The sequence below is a fragment of the Sus scrofa genome, chromosome 1, assembly GCF_054392235.1.
Source record: "Sus scrofa isolate SSC_HxYL_T2T_F1_AM1 chromosome 1, Sscrofa_HxYL_maternal_Yorkshire_Landrace_v2.0, whole genome shotgun sequence".
Lineage (NCBI taxonomy): Eukaryota > Metazoa > Chordata > Mammalia > Artiodactyla > Suidae > Sus > Sus scrofa.
Genome location: NC_139383.1, coordinates 212349198 through 212370121, shown reverse-complemented (window position 1 = coordinate 212370121; position 20924 = coordinate 212349198). Strand labels below are relative to the sequence as shown.

Genomic DNA, 20924 nt, shown 5'->3' with positions numbered 1-20924 from the left:
CCACAAAATTCCTCTTTTGAAATCCTCACCCCCAAAATAATGGTATTAAATGATTGGCCCTTTGGGAACTGATTGGGGCATGAGGATGGAGGCCTCACAAGTGGAATTAGTGCCCTTATAAAAGAGGTCTGAGATAAACCCCTCACTCTTCTGCCCTTTGAAGGTTGCAGAAGACTCTGCAGTGTGAGACCTGAAGCAGGCTCTCACCAGAACCCCACCACACTGACACCCTCATATTGGATTTCCAGACTCTAGAACTGTGAGAAATACATTTCTGCTCTTTACAAACTACCCAGTGTTTTCTGTTCTGTAGAAGAAACTGTAATAGACTTAAGTCTAACCTGACCTATTGTATCCTCAGAATACCTCCCAGAAGTCTGTAAAATACCTAGAAGCAGAGAAACCATGTGACCCAACATTATTTCCTAGACATCTAGTGCAGCCCTTTTTTATTTCAGGAACTCAGTCAATATTCAAGAGGGGAATAATCATGGCAATAACAGAAGAAAGTATAATACCAATATTCATTATTTAGATGTGATGTGAGATGACAACAATGTAAAGACACTTCATAAATTATTCGTGGTTCTACAAGGCAAGTTTTAATGGAATATTATAGGAGGGTTTTTTTTTTGAAGATTATTTGCAAGATTATTATCTTCAAGGTTGAATTTTCAGTATTCAGAAGATCAGAATGAGGATCACAAGCCTGGATATGAGTGGAAGACTCAATCTCACTTTAGTCCAGTGATCCTCAAGAAATTGCAAGGATCTGCCAGATCATATTTTTCTTGCCTCCCTCAGGGAAAAAGGAAACAACCTGTAATGCGCCTACATGCGTGGATATTTTCCTCATTAGCCTATGCCATTGGGAATCAACTTGAATCATTCTTTTAGAATCATTGATGCTAGCATTCTTAACGAGTAACAGCCAAGTCAACATACCTAAGTTGAAATTATGGAATAATTATTCCATAATTGGCTCAGATTGTTTTTTAAAAACTGTGTGCTAACAAGAACATTCGTTGTTTTTTTTTCCCCACCCAGAATGTCAACAGTATAAATAATATAAAAATGAAGGGTGGTCTTGTTCACTGAACTTTTCTCCCCTTCCTTTAGTCACACGTCATTTCCCAACTTCTCTAGGCTTAGATTCCTATGAGCATAAATTCAGGCCAAGTAATGTGAGCAGAGGTGACATTGCCCTGTACTGACCTGGCGTTTGAACACATCCATGCTATCCCCATACTTACTCCCTTTATTGTGGACTAGATAAAACCTGAACAACTACAGAGAAATTTTAAGTCATATGTTGAATATGCCAAAGCCACAAAATAGCAGGTATTTATGACACTGAATCACTGTTTAGAGGAGCGCCAATCAGAAGATTCATCTGATCAGGAGTGCCTGCATTGTGCTCTGATACAAAGGAAAGTTAAATTTCTCTTGTGATAAGATTGCTGACAGTTTTCTGTTTACTTGTTACAGCAGTTAACATTAACTGACAGATGTCTTTAACAACAGATGATCCTAAAAACCTTTCCGTTAAAAAAAACTTCCCACATAGGAATAGCAAATGGCCCCCAATAGCTTAATCAAATTTAAGGAATTACTCTATAAAAATATTTGTTGAATGAAATAAGTTGTATTTTACTAAACATATTTTTGATAATTCATGATTTTCATTTCAAATATTTTTCAGCATGTTTAGGAATATGAGTCAGGATTGTTTTGGGGGTCAAATCCAACAATGCAATTGATTAGGGAATGTCACAAGTATGACTTTTTTCTTTGTTGACCCTTCTTTGAGGATTGTTACATGAGGAACAGACACACTTCAATTTCAACTCTGACAACCTCCCAGGCTCAGGAGCTGTATTCCTTTTCCTTCAGGTAGCGATGTATTCTTTGGAAATACTTCCTGACAACACTTCCCAAATAGGGACAAGCCAGATGGTCGTCTTCCATCTGCTCTAGTTGCTCCAGGCCATGATCAAGACGGGAGAGTAGTTGATGGAGGAGGGTATTGTTACAAGCAGCATGGCTGTCCTCTGTGTTGAAGAGGTTGATGATCTGCTGGAGCATCAGATGATGGTAACAGGTGCCTTGAGATGTCTGTGTTTCTGTGACATTCCCTCTTTTCCCAGGAAATTTAAAGTCAGTTCTGTCCTTTAGGCATGAATGAGAGGGGATCCTTTTTATCTGTCTCAAAAGCATGAAGATTTCCCTGTTCTCTAGCCTATGGATGCCGGACAAATTCTGGCCAAGAGAGCACTCAGTAATGGAGCAGAGCATCATTCCTTCCAGAAGCAAATAGATGTGGGCCATTGAGAATTTCAGTGATTCACGGGATGGCCACCAGGGGGCGGGAGGGCACCGCTTAACTGTAAGCCCGTATGTTCCTTTCCGGAACCCTGCGCAGCGTGCTTCTCTAGACGGCCGCAAGAGGGCGCAAGATGTCCTTATGTCGCGTTGGTTTTGGAAACACCTACTTGAGAATTTGCAGTTTCAGCGGGTCTGGCAGCGTGAAAGAAAAAGCTAAGCCTCTTCACGGAGCAAGTTTGTGTTGCTTTAATAGTGCGCGAAAAACCTTCCTTTCCGAGTCCCTGACTGCTGAAGAGCGAGGCTAGTCCCGGCCTCTCCAGTGACATTTTTGTCTGGTAAAGATCTCCGTATCTTGAATTTTCTGGGATTTTGGCTGAGTTTTTTGCGTTATTTTCGCACAGAAACTTTAGCGAGGCCATTTTTACGGAAGAATGTGTTTTCTGAGGGGTGTGAAGCTCAGAATGAGAGCGAGTTGTAGCCGATCTTACAGATTCTGGCTCGTTCTGGGCGCGATGCAGGTACAGCTCAGAGAAAGAGGGACGTGGCAGCGATGGGAGGACTGGGCAATGTTGGGGACGCCCTGGGGTGAGTTGGAGCTTGGCCACCATGGGGCTAAGGATGGGGAGGCTGTATCCCTAGATTCTCTGTGACTTTCCTGGTGTCACTCAAGGCTACAACGTTAAAGTGGTGGAGAAAGTATTGAAGAAATGAAAAGTAGGAATATTTAAAAACTCAGCATTTTACTTTTTATATTTTTATAGTAAATTTATTTTAATTTATATCTGTAATTTAAATTAAATACTTTTAAATTATTTTTAAATTTTAATATTTTATTGAAGTATTTTAAAATATTAAACATAGAATATTAAAATATATTTGAATATTAAAACACAGTATTATGTCAAACTTTTTTTTTTTTTTTTTTGTCTTTTTGTCTTTTGTCGTTGTTGTTGTTGCTATTCAAACTTTTTTTAATCTGCTTTTTTTAAATTTTTTCCAAGCCTCTCGCCTGGAGAAGTTCCCAGACCAGGGCCCGGGATGGAACCCCTGCCACAGCAGTGACCCTAGCTAGCCACTGCGGTAACAATGCTGGATCCTTAAGGTGCTGTGCCACATAGGAACTCCAAAACTTTACTTATTTTCAACTAGAACAATCATTTAACATAATTTTACCTTCCAATCTTTAATGAAGGTTTTAAGTTAATATTTTCAAGATTTTTTTTTTACTTGTTATCAATTGAGAGAATTCCAATGTTTGACCTGTTCTCATGGCTCTGTGACAGTTTTTAACGATATTTAAGTCAGGTTACTGAAACACTGTTTCCAGGACTCCACCTTGACTATGTTGTGTGAAAAAGAAGTTCATTTCCTATATAAGCTGTTGGGACATTTAGTAGGTCAGATCGTTTTAAACTTTTTTGGTAAGAATTTTTAATTTTCTGGAATTTGCCCAAATGTCATTGACAACTTGAAAGCTTCCTTTGAAACACTCTCAGGGAGTTGCAAGTGCAGGGCCAATATTGTCTTTCTATAAAATTTTGGGTTTTTTCCATCATGTGTAGGTTTTAGAATTTTCATTTTTAATATTGCCTTAAAATATACTTTACCTTGATTACATAGATTTGGGGCCTCTTTATAATCCATGTTTGTGCAAAGTATTTGCTTACTTTACCCTAATACTCCCCTGGGAAATACTTAGAATTAGTGTGGTGATCTTCCGCAGCTGAAAATATAGGAATGTCCTCTATCTTATCACCCTCACTTCCATCTGTGTTTTTCACCCATGTCCTGGTCTGCACAACTTTTTAAAAAAATCTGTGTCTTAATATCACTGGAGGTGGTCTGAGACTAACTAAGGATGAGGGAAGGACTATTCATCTCATTTCTGTGATTCACGGAACAACCATATTTTTTCAGACAATTGTCCTAAATACTTGTTCTCTGTAAAACACTTCAAGTGCTGTAGGATTTCTCTCCAAAATACCTCAGGCACCGCTCTAAGGGTGGAAGCTTGTGCTCTGATCTCTCACAGTCCGACTGGCAGTTCCTCTCCAGGAGCTTGCATTTGGGCCCTGAACATGCAGACCCCGACTGTGGGTAAGAGAGCTGCAGTCATAGCTTCTCTGGGCTGGGCTGAGCATGGACTCTACCATGTGTTATACTAATATAAAAGCTGCTATAATTCACTGTATTGAGATTCTCAGCCTGTGAGAATTTGCACTTAATTTTACTTAAGCTTTACAAATCCCTGAGTGACCACTAGTTCAGTTGTGTCAGTTTTTTAGAGAGGAAATGAAAATCTGATGTCAGTTGAGGTCAGAGGCCACAGATTTGGTGAGAGTGGAGCTTTCTGCTTCTCCCAGTCCCTCCTCTTCATCAGTGCTGAGTACTGGCCCTCATCTGTACTGAGCATGTGCTGCTTCCTTCTCCTGATCCTGCTTCTGATGTCTGTCCTCCCTGCTCCTTACAAGGCAGTCCGTATCCCTGTCTTACTTCCCTGGAATCCACACTGCCAAGCACATTGTCATGTATGTGTGCAGTCAACACATTTTGGTGACAGAAAGAAGAGCATGGTTTGAATTAACCCTCTCCCTTTTTTTGAGGGGGGTGCAGAAATACCTGCGTAAAAGTGGAAAGTTCCCAGGCCAGGGGTCAAATTGGAGCTGCACCTGATTGCCTACAAGACAGCCAGAGCAACTGGGGATCTGAGAAGCATCGACAACCTACATCACAGCTCGCAGCAATGCTGGATTCTTAACACACTGAGTGAAGCCAGGGATCAAACCCACATCCTCATGGATAGTAGTCTGGTTTGTTTCTACTGAGCCACAATGGGAACTCCTGAATTAACCCTTGATGTTAACAGTTGTGCCACAATTGTTTGTAGACTATGTCCAGATGTATGAGCTATGATGCCTGAGAGTAATGTGGAGGAATTCAACTCTAATGTCATAGCCCCTTAAAAAGGAAATGGAGACAGGCTAGTAGTTGTATTTTGATGCATTAAGAAGTGTGGAAATGGAGAGCAATCTCAAATCTCTAAGTATTCTTATTAGAATTAAAAAAGACATAGATTGAGAATCAGATTTTTATTTCAACCTTGGGTCTCATTTAGGTGAATACATGCTACTGGACTGATCCTCTGTCAAATTCCATGAGTGTGTTTAATTTCCAGCATAATAAACAAATGAGGCATTGGAGTTGTCACATTACTTGGAAGAGGTATTGAGAAAAACGTGGAAACAACATTGAGATAGGAAGAGAAATGACAATCCTGGCCTGTATAACACTGTCCCTTGCAGGCAGGTTTTCAGAGCATCTGGAGAACGTCTCCTATGGCCAGACATCTGCATCAGCAAGCTCACTGGGGACCTGCCAGGCTCTTCACTGGTGACATGGAGGATGATGGTCTCCAGCCCCGTCTGCAGACTTAGCTGTGACCTGGCCCAGATCCATGGCCTGCCAAAGCAGGAGACCCCCACAGTTCTGCACCTAATGGGGAGAGTCCTCCTTGTTTTCCTGCCTGAAGGACAGGAATGCTTTGGGGTTCCCCAAAAGCTGAACAGCAGGCAGTTGCAAAAAGCTCAGGCCACCTCTTTCTCCATGAGATGATCCAGCCGAGCTTCAACTTGTTTGGCACAAACAGCTGAAATTCCTCACTGGGCTTGATCAGCAGGAGGAAGCTCTGCAGACCAGTTTGGTGCAGGAGCCTGGGGAAGAAAAGACCTTCCTGGAGATGAGGACTCTAGCCTGACTTTGAATAACTCCTTTTGAAGGACCAGGTTACATCTGAAAAGGAAGTACATAGCTGCTGTGCACGGGACATTGTCAGACTGGAAATTAAGACCTGAAAACCAGTATGTGCTTTCCCTATAGCATCAACCTCAGAGAAAATCCAGGAGTGGGAAAGGAGACTTGGACCCAGTCATGTACAACTGAGTCTTATCTACTTATAGGTGCCTCTTGTGTGTCAGTGTTCCCTCAGTTCAAAGACTTTTCTGCTTCGGTTGTAAATGCATTGAGTCATCTCGGCAAATTGTTTTTCAATACTAAAAAGAGAGTATAATTTTGAATTGAGAGTAACTTTTTAGTGTGGTATTTACAGATAAATTCTCTATGAGTTTTGTATTTACAAATTTTTTTTTTCATTTTATGCCCTGCTATGTATCTTGTTTTTCTTTGCACTGGGGTGCAAGAGACATACTTTGTTTTTTTAAGGCTTTGCTTACTGTATTTTTTTTTATTTTATGATTTTTATTTTTTCCATTATAGTTGCTTTACAGTGTTAGATCTTACTCACACTGTTATGCAAAGTATCCTTAAACCTTTAATCGGCCTTAAAACCCTAAAAGAATGTTTTACTCATTTCATTGATTCTTAAAATATTTTTAAGAATCTTTGTTCCTAGTAATTTACTTGTGTTTGTAAATATATTGGTAAATAAAACAAAGATATCACTTTCTTATATGGAGTACTGTGACATAGCAGCTGGAACTATTCATTCTCGTGGAGAAAACATGTCTACTGGCTATTGATTCAGTTTCAGCAGTTACATGATCAAGAAACTTAAAGGGAAACATTTTATAGAATCATGGAATTTAAATTTCAGCAAATAAGTAGTGAATATGCCTTCTATTTGTTGGTATTGTGCTGGGTGCCAGATACAATGGGAAGAGTAGACACGTTGCCTGCTGTCACAGAGCTTCCAGTCTGGTGGAGATTTGTATAACTGAGTATTCAATTAAAGGAATGCTAATACTGTGACAGGAAAGTATAGCATAATGGTAGCATGTGGTATCGCATGAAACAGGGAAGCTTCCAAAGGAAGCAACTAGTATCCTGGCATCCCAAGGATTTAGCCAGATATTGCATGATGGTCAATTTTGGACATGTTGTGTGGAATCAGTTTAGGGTAGCAAGTAGAAATAGGAGCTTGGAGATAATGACAAAATGCTTGGAGATATGATTCTGAGTGAAGACATACATATGGAAGTCACAATCATAGAGATGCCATTTGGGACTATTTTGGAGATTGAGACTATTTGCAGAGAGGATAAAGTGTGATGCCTAGTGTGGAATTTTAAGGAAAACCAAAGGTCCCTAAAATGAGAGGGAGTAAAGTACAAAGGAAGGAGAAGAGGAGGAGCAGAAAAGCACAGGATGGTGGTGATGTAGAAACAAGATGAAGGTTAGATTTTTTTAAGTGGAGAATGTGGTAGCAAGTGTCTGATGCTTCTGAAATGGCAGCCAAGGCTGCTTCACATTGATCTCTGACCTCAGTAAGTTGTAGCCAGCCTATTATAAACCTTGGCTGAGCAGTTTTAAGAGAACAGGAAGGGTGAAGCAGTTGGAGAAAAGAGTTGCATATGAAGAATGGGGACAAATATTAGAGAGAACGTTCAAGAAGTTTGCGTATGAACAAAATGGTAGAAGCAAGAAAAAGCAGGTGACTGGAAGGCTAAGAAATGGTCATAGGTAGGGGAAAAGAAGATGAAAATGAATCACATTTAATGTTGATCAAAATTAGCCTTTTAGGACGTTCACTTTTGGTTTATCAGGTTAAGGCGCTCATGTTGCTCCAGCTATGGCACAGGCTGCACCTGTGGCACAGGTTCAATTCCTGACTCAGGAACTTCCACATGCATGCCATGGGTGCACCCCAAAAATAAATAAATAAAAATGAATTTTAAAAATAAATAAAAGGAAGATGTGGATACAGCAGAGAGAGGAGGTAACTGATAAAGCTTAAGCATCTTACTAAAGCCTTCTTTACTTTGCCGCAATGGAATGTCTCCCAAATCTAAATCATCTAAAATTGTCCCTCCTTGTGGCGTCACAAAGGTTTGTACCCTGGGGCTGTGAACCGTGATGAGGCTTGGGATAAGTAAGAAGGACTTTCTTTTATAAAGTAAGGTAAGGTCTAAATATGGGAATGGAAGCGGGAGTGGGGATGGGCCAAATGTCCATCCGTCTTCTCAGGCAGATGTGTTCTATGCAAGCATGTGTATCAATGTAAGAATTTTTGCCGATTTGGTGTCTTGGATTTAATAATAGCACCATGGATTAGTAAACTCAGACAACAAGTTGAGAGATATTTTTCCTTTGATACCTGTCACAATCGCATATTGATTAAATCTTTATATTTCTAATTATTTCTAATAATTTAAATGTACAGAAATATACTGTACTAAGAAACATCTTCAAATCAACACATTAAAGTATAAATAAAATGTTAAACATTTAATGAATCTAGATTCATCAATAAAATAATTTTTATTAGCCCACTTTTGTATTAAAATATATGTGGATTTGCAAAAAAATCAGGCAAAATGACCTCCTGCTTTAAGAATATTTGTCCCTGAGCAAATTATATTTAAAAACCTTTCTGGCATATTCAAGGATAGTAAGAAAAATAAAATAAAAATACTTCAGGAGTTCCCTTGTGGCACAGCAGGTTAAGTGTCAGGTGTTGTCACTGCAGTAGCTCAGGTCACTGCTATGGTGAAGGTTCAGTCTCTGGCCCTGGAATTTCCACATGCTGGAGGCATGGCCAAAAACTTTTTTTAATTAAAAAAATACTTCGAAACATGGAAGAAAGGCTCATTAACAGTTGGAGAAGAAAACTTGGGAATTAAGGAAAAATGTTTTGACTCTCAAGATACTGAAATTCACTGCCTTTCACTGGTACACGAAGTTCACAAAATTTGCCAATTTCATGATCCCCTTTCTGATTGATTACTGATGAAAGGAATGGTTGAGTACTGGTGAGAGCCCTCATCTGGGTTGAAGACTACCAGCTTCTCTTTGTATCTTCATATAGTGGAGAGCAGAAGAAGCAAGCTGTCTTGTGAGCCTCATGAAGGCCTTAATCCCATTCATGAGGGCTCCACCCTTATAATCTCATCTAATCCTAATGACCTTCCATACACCTCACCACCATCATATTGGAGGTAGGCTTCCATATGTGAATTTGGGGCACATACCTGCAGTCTATAACATGGTGATGACACCAAGGTATTGTGGTACGGCAAGGATTCATTAGAATGTTTTTCATTCCCAATATTTATTGCAGGTTAAAGGACACATTCCCTGATGCTGCCTTCATTTTCTCAATGGCATGTTAAAACTGAATTGATTACTAATTAAATATTACAATGCTACTGTGAGAAAGATCACAAAGACCCACTAGAAAAATTCTCAAAATAATGATGATAGTAACTACAAATTCTTTTGCCCTATCTATAAATCCCTAAAAGAGAGTTTGAGGATCTGAGGAGCATCAGATGGGTGCAACAGGTGCGTTGAGTCATCTGGATGTGGATGATATTCTTTCTTTTCCAAGGAAACTTGAAATTAACTCTATCCTTTCGGCATGACTGGTAGTGGATCCTTTTCATATGTCTCAAAAGCATGAATATTTCCCTGTTTTCTGGGCTGTGGATCCAAGGAAGTTTCCAGCCCAGAAGTGCAAGCAGGGATGAGCAGAGCGTCACTCCTGCTCTAGCAAATAGATCTGAACCAATGAGAATTTGGTGATTTACCAGATGGCCGCCAGGGGGCGCGCGGGCCACCGCTAAGCAATTAGGGCGAAACCTATTTCGTTAGATAACTGGTCAGGGGCTTCCACAGCCGAAGCCAAGTGGTCTTTTCTGAGGTTCTGGTTTGGGAAACACTGATTCCGAGTTTTGCGGTTTCTGCGGGTGCAGCCGCAGGAGCGAAAAAGCGTTGTGGCCTCAGAGAGCAGTTTTGTGGTGACGTAATTAACAGTGCGGGAAAAACCTTGGTTTTCGCGGTGTTGAGTGCTGAGGAGGGAGCCTTGTCGCGGTTTCGCCAGCGGCATTTTTATCTGGTAGGGAGAACCGAACTTTGTATTTTCTGCCCTTTCTCCTCAGTTTTCTGAGTTATTTTCACACAAAAACATTAACGAGGTCATCTGGGGGGAAGACTGCATTTACTGAGAGGTCTGAGGCTCGGGATTCAGAGTGAGATGTAGCGGATTTTACAGATTGGAGCTTATTTCTGGTGTGATGCAGGGACAGCTCAGAGAAAGGGGCCGCTGCGGGGATGGGACAGTTGGGCGGTGTTGGCAACGCCCTGAGGGTGAGTCCAGCGCGATCACCACCGGGGCCAAGGTCCAAGATCAGGAAAGCTGCGACCCTAGATGCTTTGTGACTTTCCTGGTGTATTTCACGGATACAACATTAAAGTTGGCGGAGAAAGTATTGAATAAAATGAAAAGTAGGAATATTTAAAAACTCACAACAACATTAAATAAATTTCTTTTTCTTTTTAGTGCTGCACCTGCAGCTCATGGAAGTTTCAGTAGGAGCTGCAGCTGGCGGCCTACACCACACCGAAGCAACCCCTGATCCAAGAGGCATCTGTGATTTAGGCCACAGCTTGCAGCACGGTGGGATCTTCAATCCACTGAGCAAGGCCAGGGATGAAACCCACATCCTCACAGAGACCAAGTCAGGTTCTTAACAGTCTGAGACACAATGGGAACTTAAAATATTTCTAAGTTAAATTTATATTTATTTCAATTTGCATTGTTTAAATTAAACCAAATATTTGAAACTATTTTTATTAAAACATTTTTCATCATGCCCATGGCATGTGGAAGTTCCTGGGTCAGGGATGAAACTCACACCACAGCAGCAACCTGAGTCACAGCAGTGATAATGCCAGATCCTTAACCCACCATGCCACAAGGGCACTCCTTAAAACACTTTTAAGTATTAAACATTGAAATTTAAAATATCTCTTAATAGAAAACACAGCATTTATTAACCTTAAGACTATTTTTCTATACTAAAACAAGAATTTAATATAATTTTACTTTCTAGATTTAATAGAAACAAACAGTATATTCAAGATTACTTATTTACTTGTTTTGAATTGAGAGTATTGATGTGTTTGACAATTTCTTGTGACTCTGTGACAGTCTTAACTTTTATTTAACTCATGTTATTGAAACACCTTTCTCAGATCCCATCTTACGAGCAGTTGTGGACATTGAGGAGGTCAGACCATTTCTTTTTCTTTGGTAAGAATTTTATAAACTGAATAGAATTTGCCAAAATTTCAATGCTGGAGTTTGCCTTATCAGCTTCCTTTGTAAGCCTCTCAGGGACTTGTAAGTGCAGGATCATTTCTTGCCTTTATTTAATGTTTTAACAGTTTGTTGCCCATGTAGGTTTGGACATTAATTTCTTTCTATCTATCTTTCTTTCTTTTTCCTTTTTTTGACCCAGGCATATGAAAGTTCCTGGGCCAGGGATGGAATCTGAGCCACAGCTGGGACCTATGCCACAGCTGCAACAACACTGGATCCTTAGCCCAGTGAGCCACAACAGGAATGCCTAATTTCATTTTTAAATATTGCATCAAAACATTATTTACTTACCTTAATTTCTTAGATTTGGTTCTCCTTCTGTTCTGTACTTGACGGAAGTAATCATTTACTTTACCCTAATGGTAACTCAGGAAATAGCTTTTAAATTAGTGTTGTGATTTGTATATCTAAAAATCTAGGAATGTCTAATTTCTCAGCACCCTCTGCCCATGTTCATATTTTAAACTATTTTCACAACTTAAACAAAATCTGTGTTGTTTGGGTTTTGTTTTGTTTTTAAGAAAAAAATACTTTTTGACTGCCCTTCATCTAATTCCCACTTCTCCCAGTTCCTCGCATCTGGTAACCTCAAATCTGATCTCAAAATTGTATAAGATTGTTTTTTGAAGTATAACTTAGTGTGTCTTTAAACATATAACAGCAGAGATGGTCTGAAACTAACTGAGGACTGAAGGAAGGAACTGTTTAATCTCATTTATGCTATCCACAGAGCAACCATTTAAAAAGAAAATGTGCCAGGCACTGCTCTAAGAGTGGAAACTTGGGTTCTGTTCCCTCACAGTCCTGCAGGGAGACCCCTGACAGTGGGTAGGGGAGCTGCAGTCATAGCTTCTCTGGGCTGGACTGACTCTACAGGTCATCATGTGTTATATCAATATAAAAGCTTCCATCATTCATCGTGTTCAGATTCTCAGCCTGTAATTTGCAAACTTTATTTCATGCAAACTTTATTTAATCTGTGCAATGTCCTGTGTGACAACTTCTCCAGTTGTCTCAAGTTTTTTCAAGGAAGAAATGAAAATCTGAGGTCATGTGAGGTCAGGAGCCACAGATTTGGTGAGAGTGGATCTTTCTACTGCTCCCAGTCCCTCCTCTTTATCAGCTCTGAGTACCCACCCTCAGCTGGACTGAGCAGTGTGCTGCTTCCTTCCTCCTAATCCTGCCTCTAATGTCTGTCCTTCCTGTTCCCTGCAAGGCAGTCCCCATCCAAGTGCTTTACTTCCCTGGAATCAAGCACATCGTCACCTGGGTGTACAATCAGCACATTTTGGTGACAGAATGAAAAGAATGGTATGAATCAGCCCTTGATGTTCACATTTACGCAACTCGTATCCATAGATCGTTTGGAAACGTGTTATGACTCCTGAAGGTAATGTGGAGGAATTCAAACCAAATGTCTTAGCCCCTTCAAGGGGAAATGCAGAGAGGTCAGGCTAGTTGTATTTTTGGTGCATTAAGAAGTGTGAAAATAGGAGTTCCCATTGTGGTGCAGTGGTTAACAAATCCGACTAAGAACCATGAGGTTGCGGGTTCGATCCCTGGCCTTGCTCAGCGGGTTAAGGATCCGGCATTGCCGTGAGCTGTGGTGTAGGTTGCAGACACGGCTGGGATCCAGAGTTGCTGTGGCTCTGGCGTAGGCCGGTGGATACAGCTCCAATTGGACCCCTAGCCTGGGAACCTCCATATGCCACAGGAGTGGCCCGAGAAATGGCCAAAAGACAAAAAAAAAAAAAAAAGAAGTGTGAAAATAAACTGTAAAATCTCTTAAGTGGTATTATTATAATTAAAAATGACATAGGTTGAGACTCAAATTTTTATTTCACCTTGGGTCTCATTTAGATGAACACATCCTCTTGGATTTATCCTCTGTCATGTTCCATGAGTGTGTTTAATTTCTAGTGTAATAAACAAATGGAAGAGAAGTGGAACAACATGGAAACAACATTGTCCTAAGTAGAGAAATAACAATCCTGGCCTATTTAAGACTCTCCTTTGCAGGCAGGTACTCAGAGCATCTGGAGAACATCTCCTATGGCCAGACATCTGCATCAGCAAGCTCACTATGGGCTTGCCAGCCTCTTCTCTAGTGACACACAGGACAATGGTCTCCAGCCCTGACTGCAGACTTAGCTGTGACCTGGCCCAGATCCATGGCCTGCCAAAGCAGGAGACTATCCCAGTTCTGCACCTAATGGGGAGAGTCTTTCTTGTTTTCCTGCCTGAAGGACGGGAATGTTTTCAGGTTCCCCCAGAAGCAGCTGGACCACAGCCAGCTCACAAAAATTCAGGCCACCTCTTTCTCCATGTTCTGATCCAGCAGATCTTCAACTTTTTTAGAAAAAAGGAAGGGCTAATAATCCTCATTGGACCGATTAGCAGTTATAATTTTTTGGAGATCTGTTTGGTGCAGAAAATGGAGATGGAAAGACACCTTGAGCAGTGAGGATTCCATCCAGACTTTGAAGAACTCCTTCCAAAGAATCAAGCTCCCTCTGAGAAGGAAAGTACAGAGCTGCTGTGCCTGGTACATTGTCATACTGGATGTTAAGAGATGAAAATCAGTAAGTGTTTTCTCTATATTAATAAGCTCATCAGAAAACTCAGGAAATTGGAAAGGAGACTTAGACCCAATCTGTAACAGTTGAGTCTCAACTTTAGTCCTCCCTCAGTGGTTCCAGGATCCCACGACCCCATGGATACAGTGGGTCTTCAAGTTCCTTATATAAAATGGTATAATATTTGCATATAACCTACACACATCTCTTGTATACTTTAAATCACCTCTAGATTACTTATAATACCTCATATAATGTAAATTCTATGTAAATATTTGACAGCACATGGCAGATTTCAGTTTCGCTTTTTGGAATTAAATGGAATTTTTTTTTCAACTCTTTTTTTTTTTTTTCCCACTGTACAGCTTTTTTATCTGTAGTACATGTGTATCAAGGGCTGACTGCACTTGTTAGTGGCCTCAACCTTATGAATATGTACTCAAGTCTAAGACTTTTTGTCTGCTTTAGTTAAAAATGTATTGAGTCATTTTGGCAGATTTTTACCCATAATAAGGGATTATAGTTTTGAATAGAAGAAATTTCATTTTAATTTGTAATCATTAGTATTTATTTTCTCATGATAATTTCTATGTTTGCAAATTTTACTGTTTATATTACAATATGGCAAGCTTTGCCTCTTGTTTCATTTTGCCTTAAATCTATACTTTAAATGCTGAGGGGGGTACTTAAATCTATATTTTAAATGCTGAGTCTTACTTTTAAAGAAATACAAACTGCCCTTAAAATTCAAAAGGCGCATGAATAGTTTCATTAGTTCTATTTCTATTTTTGCTGATCTTCCAGCAAGAACTGCAAGGAACTGCCATTCTGCCATTTTTAAGGCCATTTCCTTGCCAGACACTTGGTCTTGCCACCATGGGAAACCAGCACCTTCGCCACCTTAGCCAGCAACAGGGAGTCTCCACACAGAGCCTCTATCTTCTCATTTTTCACTTTAGGATCAAACTCACACCCGTTCATCAGATTGGCAAGTCTTACTCAAGTATCTGTGTTCTATCTGCAAATGAGGCTGGAAATTTGCACTGGGTCTCCTACATTGGCGAATTAGTGTTCTCTTGGTGCATAATAACCTGAAATTTTAGTGGTGTTAAACAACAGTGTATCACCTAACAGTTTTTATGAATCAGGAATTGGAGAGCTCACTTGGTGGACTCAGTCAGGGTCTCTCAGGAGATGGCAGTCAGGATGTGAACTGGCCTGAAGTCACCTGAAGGCTTGACTTGGGTTGCTTCCATCATGGGTCACTCACACAACTCTTGTCAGGAAGCCGCAGTTCCTCATCAGAGTCACACAAGCCCCTCTACCAAACTCTATGATGTGTCCTCACAACATAGCACCTGGCTTATACCAGAGAGAGTGATGAGATATTGAAGTGGAAAAGGCACTACATTCTTTCATGATGTGTTTTTTTTTTTTCTTTTCTTTTTTTTAGGGCAGCACCTGTGGCATGTAGAAGTTCCCAGGCTTGGGGTCAAATCAGGGCTACGCTGCTGGCCTATACCACAGCCACAACAATGCCAGATCTGAGCTGCACCTGCAACCTACACCACACCTCGTGGTAATGCCTGATCCTTAACCTACTGAGTGAGGCCACGGGTAAAACCTGCATCCTCATGGATACTATTTGGGTTATTAACCCACTGGGCCACAATGGGAACTCTAATGACATAGTCTGATAAGTTACACGCCATCACTTCAAGCACGTGTTGTGTACTCATTAGAGGAGAGTCACTCTATCAAGCACATAGCCAAGGGAGGGGACAGGGAAGAATATGAGACAATTTGTGAATATATTTTAAAACAAGTACAACTGAAGAAATAAGATTCACAAGTAGACATATCCCCCAGTGAGAAAAGCTGTTTTATATATGCTGGGTGCCCATGAAAATGACAGGTGATACTACAGATGTCAAAGGACAATCTGTGGCAAATTATCAGGAATGGACTTTGAGGAAGTTGATGACTCAAGGATGATGTCCATGTATCTGTCTTGGGCAGCAGAATGACGGGCTGATTCACACAGACGTGGAACATAGGAGAAAGAGCAGGGCTCACAGGCAAGAAAGTTTGAAAATGTGTGTTGAATTTTGAAGATGGTTAGTGGAGATATTCTAGGGTAGTAGGTAGAAATACGGAGCCAATGTTTGGAGATAAGACTCTGGGTGAAGATGTGCACATGGAACTCACAATCATAGAGATGCCATCTGGGACTATTTGGGAGGTTGAGACTATTTGTACAGAGAGGATGAAGTGTGGGATTAGCATAGAATTTTGAACAACAACCAAAATTCCCTAAGTAGTCAACAAAGGAAAGAAAGAAGGAGAGGCGGAAAAGTAAGAAGATAGTGGTGACACAGAAACCAGACGAAGGTCAAACTCTAAGATGGAGGATGTGGTCAAAAGTGCCAGATGCTTCTGAGATGCCATCCATATGTGATCTCTGACCTTCCAAGAGAACAAGGAAATCTGAAGCCCTGTCTTAATGAGTAGAGAAATGAGCTGTGTGTGAAGAAATAGGGACAGATGATGCAGAGAAAGGTCAGGAAGTTTGGGTATGAACAGAATGACAGAAGCAAGATGATACTTACAGGTCCCCTTGGAGCTAAGAAATAGTCATGCTAAGAATGAACACATTTAATGTTGGTTGAAACCAGCTAGAGAAAAGAAAGATGTTGATATAGGAGAGAGAGGGAGTAACTGATAAAGCATAAGCACCTGACTAAAGTCCCCTCTGTTCTCCTACCAAGGGAATCCTTCTGAAAAACTGAGCCTTCTTCAATTGTCCCTCTGGTGTTAAAGAGGTTTTGCACTCCAGGGAAGTGCACCATGGTGAGGCTTAGGATGCGTAAAGGCTTTCTTTTCCAAGTGAGGTCTAAATGAGAGAATATAAGGTCTCAGTATAAGGTCCAAATGAGAGAATGCCAGTGAGAATGGAGATGGGCCAAATTTCCATTTCTCTCCTCTAGCTAACCAGTTTCATCAAAGACGTTTATCAGTGTTGAGGTTGTAGGAATTCCCATTGTGGCTCAGCAGTAACGAACCTGACTAGTACCCATGAGGATGAAGGTTTGATCCCTGGCCTCACTCAGTGGGTTAAGGATCCGGGGTTGCCATGAGCTGTAAGTCACAGACACGGCTCAGATCTGGCATTGCTGTGGCTGTGGTGTAGGCCAGCAGCTGCAGCTTCAATTGGACCCCTAGCCTGAGAACTTCCATATGTCCCAGGTGCAGCCCTAAAAAGAAAAAAAAAAATGTTGAGGATGTAAAAATTGTGTTCTTAAAATGCATGTGCTTGTATTATCATGTCTGGATAATAATCATGTCCTCTCAGGGATACCAGTGTCTAGGTTTGAACACAAATATATTAATGGATGCCAGGATTCTGTGGTTTCACTTGTTTTTACTTACTTACCTGGAATCTCTTTCCTTTGGAACATAGACAATTAAGAGAATCAAATCTATGGTTTGAATGAAATTAAGACCTTGTTTCCCTCTAGAGGTCAATCCAAAGTAATTTTTTAAAATAATCTTTATTCTTTATTTTTTGAAAAAAAAAATGAAGGCCATTTAACCAATGGTATTCTAACCATGGTCTGGTCTAAGTATTTGCAGCAACAGTTCCTTTAGTCAATAACCAATTTTCTTTTTTTGGTCTTTTTAGGGCGGCACCTGAGGCATATGGAGGTTCCCAGGCTAGAGGTCCAACCAGAGCTACAGCTGCCAGCCTATACCACAGCCACAGCAACGCTGAATCTGAGCTGCATCTGTGACCTACACCACAGCTCAGGGCAACACCAGATCCTTAACCCACTGAGTGAGGCTAGGGATTGAACCTGAGTCCTCGTGGATGCTAGTCAGGTTCGTTACTGCTGAGCCATGAGGGGAACTCCTCAATAACTGATCTTGCTGGACTTCATGACTACTGAAAGTCAGTGAAATTCTGCATCTTGAGAGCCAAAATATTTTTCCTTAATCCCTGAGTTTTCTTGTCAACTCGTTAGTGAAGAAGAAGAACCCACTTGATTCCACGGTGTAATTTATATATTATTTGTTTTCCTGCTGTCTTTGAGTAAGTCAGAAGGAAAATATTTTTTAAATGTAAGCTCTCATGGAGAAGAATTCCTAGGCAGTAAGCCATTTTGCCTGGTTTCTTTGGAAACCCCACTGTACTTTCAGTCTGAGTGGGTGCATAATATCTACTAGACAGGGCTGATGAGGAAGGACAGGATTCATCAGTGAATCTGGACCTAGTAAATGGTGACTTTTTTAAAAATGTTTACGCTATGTAGTATGTTAATCTGAGGTTCTCTTTCTTGGTACAATATATTCCTGTGCATGCACATAAAAAGACTCAGCCTTTGATTGTGATAATTATCAAAGAAAAAAATATCTCTAAATTTCTTTTATTTTAGTAATTCATGGTACTGATTTTAAACCCCAGCCACCAGTTATGCAAATGTTCTTAGGATGCATTACTAGGCGTTTTCCATTTTTTCAGTGCCAAATAGCTGTATTTTTAAAATTATTCACAAGATATTTCATGTAATTTTTAGAGTACAAAATGAGTTCCTGTCATGGCTCAGTGGTTAATGAACTCAACTAGTAGCTATGAAGATACATGTTCAATCCCTGGCATTGCTCAGTGGGTTAAGGACCCAGCATTGCTGTGAGCAGTGGTGTAGGTTGCAGATGCAGCTCAGATCCCACATTGCAGTGGCTGTAGTGTAGGCTGGCAGCTACAGCTCTGATTAGACACCTATCCTGGGAACCTCCATATGCTGCAGGTGCAGCCCTGAAAAGACAAAGGACAAAAAAAAAAGAAAAAAGGCATAATGTTTATTGAAACTTCGTTAAGTAGATTTTTAAAAATAGGTTAAAAGTTCAGCTTACTATTTATTTTTATATATAAATATGAAGGATTCATAAGTGTCAACAAAATTTTGCAATGCTGAAAATATTTCCATATATACATTTCCAAAATGACTTCTCAGTAATGCAAAATTCTTTTTGAAAAGTGAATTCTCACTTGTTTGTAAGTTAAAACATCACCTCTACTTTCAAAACATAATCTGTGAAGTTTTTTTGCTTTTTTTTTGTTTTAACAGCAACTTGGTAACATATCACTGCCAACCAATTATCATTACAGAAAAGTTCAGCAAAATTTGGAAAATTTGTTTATGAAAAACAATTTATCTTTAAGCTGGATAACTTAAGTCTTTTGCCATAAGAAAATAAATATTAGAAGAAAATACTTACATTCAAATTTCAAATAGTCTTCTTTGTAATGTCTATGTTTTTTTTTTTTTTTTTTTTTTGCCATACCTTGTTCCCTAGTTCCCCAGTTCCTCGGCCATAGATCAAATCCAAGCCACAGCTGCAGCAATGCTGGATCCTTAACCCACTGCACCTGGGCCAGGGATCACACCTACGCCACCACAGAGACAATGCCGGATCCACAGCAGGGACTCCATATCTATCTGTCTTTTTATTTTTATTTTTTGCTTTTTAGGGCCACACCCATGGCATATGGAGGTTCCCAGGCTAGGGGTCCAATGGGAGCTACAGCTGCCAGCCTTAACTCACTGATGGAGGGCAGGGATCAAACCCACAACCTCATGGTTCCTAGTTGAATTCATTTCTCCTGTGCCACAACAGGAACTCCTATTTGTCTTTTTAAAAATCAGGTCTTGTTAGACAGTTACCAACCTACACTGGCTGTCAGAAGACTTCCTACTAACAGTAGAAGCAACAGTGGCCTACCACCATAGGCCAGTGTACAAGTTGGTCAATGGTATTTATTCCAAAAATCTATAAGCCATTTCTTCTTCCTCTCTTCATGTTTGCCCCTCCTGTTCCATCTGTAGTGACCCTGGCCTCCAGCTGCCTTTCTCTTACCTCCTCCAATCCCAGACCTGAGTGCTTTCTTTGTCATTATTTTTTTTGGCCACACCCACAGCATGTGGAAGTTCCCAGGCCAGGGATCAAACCTGAGCCTCAGCGAGGACCTGAACCGCCACAGTGACAATGCCAGATTAACCAGCTAAGCCACAAGGGAACTCCTTGTTTAACTAATTTGTAATTTCCATTTTTGTCTCTTCCTTAACTGAAAAATTAAAACAATCACTCATTATTCTTTTTTTTTTTTTTTTTTTTTTCCTGTAGCATCTTCTGGTTTTCTTGCCAATCCAAGGTGATCAGCAACTCAGTTTAGAATGTGGTGCTGGGGCCACAGCCTCTGCTGTTCTTCCTACTGTCTGAAAGGAGGGGCAAGGAACCAACTTATCTTGCTTTTTGAACTGAAATTCCTGAAGGAATTATTGTTATAATTTGTTTCTGCTCCCTGTATTAGTTGACTCTGAGCATAGGATATGTTATGGTAAATATTGCTGACTTGCAAATTATCTTAAAATATAGTAGCTTAAAACAAACATTTTCTCCCACTCACAGGCTTTATGGACCAGGAATATGGGTAGAGCATAGTAGAAAGGGCTTGTCTTTTCCACCGTGTCTTAGATTTCACCAGAGAAGATTGGAGGGCTTGTGGTGATTTTGATGCTCAGGTGTTGGAATAATGTGGATAATAATTTGGATTTTTCTTTCCTCAGATGCTTGGTGGCCGTTGACATCTGTCAGCTGGGGCTGTGGACTGCAGCCCTTCCTCAGGCCTCTCCAGAGAGGCCTGGGATTCACTGAGTCATGTCCCCAGAGTGATAGCTGCTCAGTCAGCAAGGCAGAAGCAGCATTGCCTTTTATGACCAAACCTCAGAAAATACAGTGTCACTTTTACATATTCTCAATGTCACAAATTCATTCAGATTCAAGGAGCAAGAACGCTACCTCTCTCTCTCTCTCTCTCTCTCTCTCTCTCTCTCTCTCTCTCCCTCTCT

At 40.5% G+C, this 20924-nt stretch overlaps 1 protein-coding gene and 1 long non-coding RNA gene across 2 annotated transcripts; one reads left to right on the top strand and one right to left on the bottom strand.

Moving 5' to 3' along the window:
- Nucleotides 1–1866: 1866 nt before the first annotated feature.
- IFN-DELTA-7 (interferon delta 7) lies at nt 1867–2328 on the bottom strand. The gene has a single exon (NM_001164859.1). It carries the CDS (start codon nt 2326–2328, stop codon nt 1867–1869), a length of 462 nt encoding a protein of 153 aa, NP_001158331.1.
- A 174-nt stretch (nt 2329–2502) lies between these two features.
- Nucleotides 2503–6790, top strand: LOC146406986 (uncharacterized). The gene is made up of 2 exons (XR_014820875.1): nt 2503–2660; nt 5441–6790. It is a non-coding gene; the product is annotated as an uncharacterized LOC146406986 (long non-coding RNA).
- Nucleotides 6791–20924: the final 14134 nt, after the last annotated feature.